Here is a 10,000-nt window from a genome sequence, read left to right as displayed (position 1 = left end):
TTACAGATTACAGACCCAGGGTCCATTTGGTTCCTAACTATCTATCATTTAGCTGGGGACCCCCTGGAACTCCCTCAAGGACCCCTGGGGGTCCCCGGACCCCACTTTGGGAACCAACGGATCAACCAACATAAAATGGTCTTATCAATGTGACTGTGAATATCACTCATAACATTATTTGACACCTTTGACACCCATCGCAGCTGTATTCTACACAAGGCAGCAGTCTGTTGCTGTGGGCAGTGTGTAGTCAAGAATTAAAAGTGAAATTGATCGTGCATTCTCTCTGCACGTGTGTATTCCACCACAACAACATTCACCATCATGTTCTGCTCTCACATTGAAAAGCTTGAGCTTGAGCAGCTGCTTGGGAAGCCAGTTTCAGGTCAGTTTCCACAGACATAAACAACATTTTCCTGGGAGACTCCGGTGTAACATGATATTAAGGACTGTGACAGGAGAACTGCAGGGCCCTGAGATGCTGTGATCTGCCTGGAGCAACAGTGCCCCCATCGGGTGAAAGCTGGGTACTACAGCTGACCTTGTCAGTTCTTGAGGTGACACAAAAAAAAACAGTGTTGGACACCAGTGCAGTAAAGTACTTTTTTTGAGTATCTGTAGGATACTTAACTTATTTGTTTTTTTTTTGGGATACTTTTGCCTTTCACTCCACTGCATTCCACAGACAAATAGTGCACAAATAAAATATGATTTGATGACTTAATTGATTTAGATTAATATTATTTGATTATTGATTTGTTATTTGATTATTTTATCTTACAATAAATATTGTAATTTTGACTCCAGTACATTTCTAGGACCGGGAATAAGTCCATTATGACTTACTGTAACCACGTATTCCCTATTTAAAATATAGAGTGAGCTTGTAGATCTTCTATTTTCACTATTGATATTTTTGACGATTTCTGTATAATCTTTAATGGTATCTGAATGAATGAATGAAAGAAAATATTTATTTTGAACATTACAATTACGTTAAAATTAGACAACAAAGTTAACAACAAAAAAAGCAATAGGCCTATAATAACAATATTTAGATAGCATGTTGTTTAGACTGATGTCTGTTGTTTACCTGTTTTCCTAGCTATTTTGAACCACTACAATGTTCTCTCTGCACTCTACTTCTGTATGTGACTATTTGCCTTGAGTTCATGATTACTCTGCTTATTTCAATTTCACACTTTTAAGTGGCTTTGGATAAAAATGTCTTATAAATCCCTAAATTGTAAATTGTAGAGGGCAGAGAGAACAAAGTAGTGCCTCATGTCACGCCCTGGGTCTGGCCCCATCCCCTCCCTGCTCCTCTTTGGTCTCTGATTACCTAGAATGGACTCAGCTGCGGGTGGCAGCCGTGCCTAGTTGGCTAACGAAGACTGTCTGTGACTTCATGTGCTGGATCATTGTATTGTTGTGGGGCTTGTTTCCTGGTCCCCGTGTTTCCCCGTTAATGTAATTCCCTCTGTTTGAGGTGTACCTATGTTTGTTTGCATTATGATTTAAGTAAAGTCGTCGTTTATTGTCAACCTTGGTCTCCTGAGTATACTTTTATGTTGAGTTCTGCATATGGGTCGCAAAACATCCGGGTCCCTGACACCTCAAGGAAATTGATTAGATTGATTAGATTGTTCACCCTTCCTCTGAAGTACATGCATGTATTTAGTTTTTTATAAATACAAGCTGAAAACCTGAAAATGTAATCTGTATGATAAACTTCATAGGCAAACTTTTTTTCGTTTTTTTATTTTTAACAGAAATCTGTGAGAATTGTGGTCACAAATATCCTAATAGTGATATTTTCATCTAATCCACGACATGAACACATATGCATGTACATGCACCTGCACTCATGCGCACGGACGCACGCTAAAATTATTTGTTTGGCTATAGTATAAAATAGAACATGGCTACTATACATAAAACATACTTTTTTTTATTGCATTCCGAAGCATTTTCCTGCTGCAGTTTTGTGCACATGCAGTTCTCATGAGGAAACATGTGCCATGAGGTGTCCAGCGCATGGAGACCAGTGTGTACCTGAATAAACTTATCCACTAAGCATTCTGGAGCTTAGTCTCCAGGGAGGCCAAGCTCAGCTACGCGCAGAAACGGTTCCATTTTTCTTTCTTTCTTTTTCTTTTTACCCCCTTTTTCTCCCCAATTTAGTCGTTATGCCAATTGATTCCTCCCCACACACATTTGTGTGTTGTCACAAAGATGGTGGATTTAGAAAGATATGGCCATCCCAATTGTATCCACTGGAGGCGAAATGGTATGCAAATGGCATACCAGTGGTGGAAAAAGTACTCAAATTCTTTACTTAAGTAAAAGTACCAATACTGCAATATAGAAGTACTCTGTTACAAGTAAATGTCCAGAATAAAAAATGTATTTAAAGTACCAAAAGTACTCAAATGTTTGGAAATAGCCGATCTACAAGCTCACAACGCGTCGCGATGCGACACGTTGTGAGCTTGTAGATCGGCAATTTTCAAATAGCCCATGTATAAAATAGGGCTGAAGTGGTTAATGTATGTTTTATAATGTGATCTGGCAGATCTCGCAAACGTCCAATGTTTACTGGTGCTAGATCTTGCGAGAGTGTGCTGCTGGAAAGGTCGATAATAAAGTAGATTTTCTCCTGGTTTGTCTCTCTGAAAAAAGCTATTTGATATATATTATAAGATACGGGAAGTAAACCAGGGATGTCTGGTCTTTCTTTTCTTTTTTTTATCCCTCGATTTTGTAACCCTTTTTTCACCCGGTGCCAATTTGCTAAGTGATCCTGGGCACTACACTCCCCCCACCAGCCTAGGGAGGCCAGGGCCGAGCTCATGCCTCCTTCAATGCATGAGAGCCAACTCTTGTCACCTGACAGGGGGGAGTTTCCCTGGTTGGACGTAGCGCGTGGAAGGAACACGTTATTCCAACCAATTCCCTTCCCCTCCATGAGGCACCCCGGTTGACCAGGGGGAGGCAGTATAGTGACCAGGATTACTACATGTTTTTGTGAGGGTATTAACTACCCTAGGAGACACGGGGAGAACATGCAAACTCCAGACAGAGAGGCCCTTTCGCCAACCCCACCTAGGGTCTGGGCGCTGGTGACGCGGAGGAGAAGACACGCCCCCAACACCCCCCAACACCCACAGCGTCCCCGGCGGGAATGGAACCTAGCACCTTCTACCTGTGAGGCGACAGTGCTGCCGACTGCGCCACCGTGCCCCCTTTCTTTCTTTTTTTTGTCTTGGGTTGCCACAGCAGCTGTTGTGTCCTACTGACTCACCTGCCTACTCCTCCCACCCAACACTACCTGCTGACAGGTGCCGCCCCCAACCCGTAGGATCACGTCCAGTGACAAATATCTCCCTCCCTGCCCGGCTTCCCTGCCCCGAACGCGGGGCCAATTGTGTTCGTACAGACGCTCGACAGAGCCAGGATGCACCCCGGGTGGATTTGAACTCACAACCTCCACAGTGTTAGTGGTAGTGGTGGGTACTTTTACCACTGCGCCACCCGAGCGACCCCTGTCTTGTTCTTTTTACTGTGGAGCAGCTCTTGGCGGCCCACCACCACCAGGCCTGAACCTGGGGGGTGGGGTTCGGTCCTTCCTGGCCTCCGCCGAGCGGTTGCTCACCACCTTGCTGTGGATGGCGCAGCTCACGCAGTACTGGAGCTGAATGTAGAGCTTGGGCAGGACGTAGGAGTCGTAGACGCTGGCCTCCGAGATGTCCCTGACGGCCGCCGCCTCCACGATGTTCCTGATGACGTTCTTCTCGATGGCCTTGTCCTTGGGGACGCAGGCGCCGCAGTTGGTGCAGCGCACGTTGTCCACATGGCCACGGCCCTTCTTGGAGCGCCCGCCGTTCCGTCTCTTCTTGGTCATGTTGTTGACGATGCTGCACGTGGCGAGGTCGAGAGGGAGAGAACCGCGCCGACGGTTTGTTTTATAAGCAGTTTCGGTACACTGCTTTTGATGATGTCAGTAAACTGTGACGTCAGTATTGTGACATCAGGTATGTCCTTTTTGGGGCCATATACCTCATTATGTCCAAACCTGTACATTTTCGGGATTCAAATTCAGTGGTGGAAAGTATATTTGCCAGACCCAAGGGGTCGGCCTACATGAGGCTTTGTCCGTCCCCATTTCGTCCATACATGGGCATAAAAGGGACCTCGGTCCATTTCGTCCATACATGGGCATAAAAGGGACCTCGGTTATTCTGGGTCTGGCAGAACCAGGTCTCCTGGTCTTGTTACATAAGTACTGTCCTTAAGTACAATTTTGAGGTACTTTTACTTTACTGGAGTATTTCCAATTTTCAATACTTTTACTTCTACTCCACTACATCTCAGAGGCAAAAAAGTGAACATTTGGAGATAAGAGGTGTCACCAAGATGTATGTTTTGAATTGTTCTCAGTGGGAGCGCAGCATTTTTTGGAAACACCAGCAGCGTGGCGCTGAGCATTTGTTCACATGCGGAGTGTTTATCCACTTGAAGCTTGAGCTGAAATAGCCGGGGAAAATAGCCTCAGTAGACACGCCCCCTTACTACTGTGAGCAAGGCTCTGACCATGACCATCACATAACAATGTGGATTTGTAGCTCCAATGTCTTCATACGTTGCCTAACAATGTCCATTTGTGCTGACAACAGGGATCTCCATATATGGGCATATACTCGCATATGGGCTATCTCCATACATACAGGGGTCTCCATATATGGGCATGTGATATGCCCATATTATGTGCTTTAGAGATGTGCAAGTGGGCCCTGATCCAGAGAAGGTTGAGAAACACTGGTCTAGTCTTATAGTATCAAGAAGGAGCACAAAGTAATAGGGCGACAGATAATAACATGGCGGCCGCGGCCGTTGAATTTCAATGGAGAAGTGGCGTCCTGTTCTATTCGCGAACGGTCCTTTCCCACAGGATCGCTGCAACTTGGCGACACCCCCATGGCATGGGAGCCTGGGAGGCCACGCCAAATGATGTGTTAGTTTTATTAAAATGAGTCAATGGGGAAATACATTAGGCCTGATAACTCCTACAAACATACTACATAACTCTGAAATAATAACCCTAGATCAATGTCTGCGTCTGTTTGCTCCCTTGTTTTGGTTTGTCTGTTTTTGGTGCTGGACCAGTGCTGCTGGTATTGATTGACTTACATCTTCTATCGTTAAGTTTTGCTTAATATCGTCCAGTTTAAATCAATGTTATCTCTGTTTTCTTCCTTCCTTGTGTTTCTGCCGTTGGCGCGAACTTGAGCCACGAGAGGCACCGCAGAGCAAGCTAAAGCAAGTGAGTCGCCGTGCTGATCGTAGCGAAGTATATTATCGGTCTCCCGATATCATCGGCCGATATTAGCATACAAATGTAATATCGGAAAATAGCGGTATTGTTTTGTTTTTGTTTTTTTAATAAGTTACAGGCGTTCTTACTGTATGGTGTGTGTGATATGAAATTTGAGTTTACCATAATCACAGTAATCCTTAATCATATTCCATCATATTCAAGGACTTTTGCAGAAAAATCAGAGGCTCCAGTCACTTTCAAATTAGAGCACTGCAGAAGGCAGGTGTGTATGTCTGTGTCCAGCTGACGCTCGTTGACGCTCGTTAATGTTGTAGGCATCAAAGCAATTATGCTTCTGCATAATTGTTAAATAGGCCAACATCTAATCTAAGATTAGTGGGACTCAAATGACCACCAGTGAGTCCCAGGACTCACGTTATTGAAAACCTAACAACATCACTGTTTTATATTAGATTTATTAAATATTATATTGATATTATCGCTATTTTATTTTTATCTATATGTGATGTTGTTACCTGACAATTAGTTGACTTTTGGTGAAAAAGCCTGCATATATGGGTATCAGTTGATATATATATATGGTAGTTGGACAATATCGGTATATCGGATATCGGTAAAAAAGTCAATAGTGAACATCCCTAGTTTTAAAGGTTCTAAAGGTTTAAGGTTTAAGGTTTAAGGTCTTAAAGTTGTTAAAGGTTTGAAAGGTTTTGAAGGTGTTAAAGTTTTTACAGTAGGTGTTAAAGGTTTTAAAGGTGTTAAAGTATTAGTAGTGTTGACAGTGTTGAGTAGTGTTATACGTCGTTTTTTAGGGTAAAACAGTGGTTGCTATTGTCTATTGGTTGCTGGTAGGGATGTCGGGGTACCCGGTGTTACCGGTGTTGCCGGTGTGCGGGCAAACAACCCATTACGTTACTTGTAAACCGATAGCACTGTTTGGGTAAAAAAAAAAAAAATCTTTTCTTTTCTTTAAATAAAAGTATTTTTTTTGTGGCATTCATGCACGTTCTTTAAATTACTAAGCTTTTTTTCAATATTTAGATGTTGGACAGTACAAATTGTCTCCGCCTGCTCTTTGCCTCAACGAGTTAGAGAGTGCAGGCAGGCAGGTCATATGCAGGGCACAGAGCCACAGAAGCGTATCACGTGACGAGAGTGGGACGAGGAGGGAGAAAGAAGGCCGCTCTAAACAAACTGCAGTTTACACAAGACGACAAACAATGGCACAATGGCGGAGGCGGGGGAAAAACCCAGGTCAAAGGCGCCTGTTTGGCGATATTTTGGTTTTAAACCCAATGCTGATAGGGAACCTGAGAATGTCAATGAGGTTATCTGTAAACTGTGTCTGGGTAAGGTGCAAGCATCTGGAGGCAACACCTCTAATTTACAAACTCACCTGCTATCGAAACACAAGAGTGAGGCTGCAAAATTGGGTCTTGCTGGAAAATCTAGGCCAAATGATTCACTCACACACACACACACACACACACACACACACACACACACACACACACACACACACACACACACACACACACACACACACACACACACACACAAACACACGTCCATCGCAGGAGGATTTGCGAAAGGCACTAAATATAAAGACAGTGTGAGGTGTAAATGATGAACTAATCTGAGTTCCCAGAAGTTTTCGCCAGCTCTCGCATGCACTGATGCCGTGACCAGATACATCTGCAAAGACATGGTGTCATTCAGGGCAGTTGAAAAGCAGTCGCACGCACGCACGCACGCACGCACGCACGCACGCACGCACACACACCAGCTCTATATTTCGGCCATTTGAAAATAGCAGATCTAAAAGCTCGAAATGCGTCACAACGCGACGCATTGTGATCTTGTAGCTATTTTAAAAATATTTGTATACATTTGAAAACTCTTGAAACAGGACATTCTGCATAATGAGTAGTCAATTTAGAATTCCAGACTTTTAGTTGAACAAGAGTATTTTTCTACATTGCAGTATTGATACTTTTACTTAAGCAAAACATTTGAATACTTTTTCCACCACTGCAAAAATGTAATAAAGACCGCTGGGTTGTTAGTTGAAGCAGTACATCTTTTAAAGCAAAAGAAAATAATAATGATAATATGGTCCACACTAGGGTTTAAGATTTTCCAGGGAATTTGCTCATTTTAAATCCCGGGAATTTTCAGACCTTTTCCCGGGCCTCCTGGGAATTCCTGTTAAAAGAAAAGAAAAAGTGCCCACTAAAAACAGTAGATACTTAAAATAGCCAATTTTACATCGAGATGCCCAGATGTCCCTATTGTGCCCACCTATCATGTATTTAGTAAGCATTGACACCTATCTATTTGCTATTAAATATGCAAGAAAATGATCAGATTGATCAGATTTAGAACAAGATGTTCCATACCATATATCAGGAGATGATTGGGGTAGCCACCTGTGTGACGTTACGTTATGGGACTGTTTGCTCTTGTTTTGGGCATTCTGTTTGATCAGACAGACCACCATGTGTTGTGCCGTTAACGCGTTAACTTTAGCCAACAGCGTGCGTTTTCTCTTCAGTTCTGGAAATATGGTGGAGTTGGTAGGCTTACTAAGCTATCAGGCGCTCGCCCCAAAACGCAGTCGCCCCGGGGCAAATCCGACGGTATTCACCTGGTATTCCTAAACGTAATCTCAGTAAACTATGTCTAAACTAAACCTAACCTTATTCCTAAACATTACCTCATGCAGTAAAACGGTGCCAAAACCTAACTTTATTCCTAAACTTAACCTCAGTAAAACTATTTTCCTAACCTTATCCTCAGTAAAACAAATACAAGAATACAAGAACCGCTTGTCTGCGAAAGAAATGAGGGTGGCGTGTTTTGGGGCAAGTCTTCCGTTTACCGTTTGCACCCGACAGTGCATGCAGCAGCACAGAGCGGCGCAGACTGAACATATGGCACAGGAGGTCCAACCTGGGTCCTACGACTCCTACGACAAACTTACTGGCCTTCTCCTTGTGTTTTATTTTGTTCATTGCTGTTAAATTCAGTGAGTCCCATATTGGTTCAAAACGGGACGATGGGACCCTGGTCGGCAACGCGGAAAAGACTTGGCTAATTATAATAGTAATAATTCCTCCGCGCTGTAGATAGGCCTTTCTGCTAATTAGTAGTAATTTCTAACAAGAAAAAAACAACCTTCGGGATCCCGTGAACCGAAGCCAATTCCCGGGAGGGTAAATACCCCCGGGATTTCCGGGATCCCGGGAATCCCGGCATTCAAGGGCGCCGATACTGTGGGTGCCTCGGGGCTAAAGCCGGCATTAAACCCTAGTCCACACTCCCTTGTGGTATTTGTCACTGTATATTTGCATATACAGTAACGTATTATATATATATATATATATATATATATATATATATATATATATATATATATATATATATATATATATATATATATATATATACTTAGGCAGAGCCTCAGGGAGCAGTTAGGGGTCAAGTGTCTTGCTCAAGGACACTTTGACACATGGCTGAGGCCTGGACTCAAACCTGGGACCTCTGGCTTCCCAGGCAGGCTCTCTAACCAGGGAACATGGACTAGATTTATGTATATACTTATTTATTTATGAACGGGTACTGTACATGCGGTTTTGCTACAACTGTTGTCCTGTACCTCCAAAAAATAAAATAAAATGAAATAAAATAAACTGGTGTTATATAGCTGGTGGAAAAGAGAAGTAAACTGGCACTGATAAATACATCACAGTTTGAGGTGAAGAAATGGTGAACTTATGAGGAAGAGAATCAAACTGATGGTGGAGGTTGAATGAACTCAGGTTGAATATCCAGTTTGTCAAGAGAGAGAACTCTGTGTGAACCGTGATTGACAGTAGAATGTCAATGTTGCATGTGTGAAGTGTGTGAAAAAAACAATGATCCATGGTCTGCACTGTGAAAGTGATGAGTATAAGGAAGAAAACCAAACTACAGTGTGTGAAAAAACCAATGATCCATGGTCTGCACTGTGAAAGTGATGAGTATGAGGAAGAAAACCAAACTACAGTATGATGGTGGAGGTTGCGTGACAAGGAAACAAATACATTTGCCAAAACTTTCCCCTCTCTCTCTCTGTATCTTGTCCCATCTGTGAACATCAAGTTGAATGTCTAGATTTGGATAGGCAATTGTCTAATTGTCTATCCAAAATATTCAACTCAATATTCAACAGTCATTTGCACACAAGCACAATACCAACACTTATTTATAGGGTTAATGGGGTCAGTATTCTTTCAGTCTTGAATAGTGATTCTCAACACGTTTCAAATGGACCCAAATCTTTGGTGTTGACCAAGAAGTCAGTGCCCAGTATATTACGGTCCTTTGCCTGCTTTTGGGTGCCGACCCACTGGTTGAGAAACAGTGCCGTAGAGCAAGGGTCTTCAATGTTTTTTTGTTTTGTTTTTGTTTGTTTTTTGGTGACCTTTTTCATCCCGCCGGGGAACTTGTGACCGCTGCCCACAGAGGAGCACGAAGGAGGAAGCAGTTCAAATCAAACTTTATTTATAGATTACATTTACATACATACCAAAGATTGCCCAAAGTGCTGCACAGAACGAAAACAACAGAACAACATCAAAAGAATCATTTACATACAGACATACAAAACACATGGAAGCA

At 42.8% G+C, this 10,000-nt stretch overlaps 1 protein-coding gene across 1 annotated transcript in view; it reads right to left on the bottom strand.

Annotated features, from left to right (window-relative positions):
* Positions 1–3,904, bottom strand: part of LOC311053617 (small ribosomal subunit protein eS26-like) — a gene marked incomplete at both ends in the record, with an annotated part of 10,812 nt that extends 6,908 nt beyond the window's left edge. The window contains one exon of the mRNA XM_084069231.1: positions 3,564–3,904. Coding sequence (XP_083925357.1) covers positions 3,564–3,904 — 341 coding nt within the window. The remainder of the gene's footprint in view (positions 1–3,563) is intronic.
* Positions 3,905–10,000: the final 6,096 nt, after the last annotated feature.

The sequence above is a fragment of the Gymnoscopelus microlampas genome (genome assembly GCF_963454915.1).
Source record: "Gymnoscopelus microlampas genome assembly, chromosome: 2".
NCBI lineage: Eukaryota > Metazoa > Chordata > Actinopteri > Myctophiformes > Myctophidae > Gymnoscopelus > Gymnoscopelus microlampas.
Note: the sequence above shows the minus strand (reverse complement) of the source record. Positions and strands in the feature narration are given on the sequence as shown.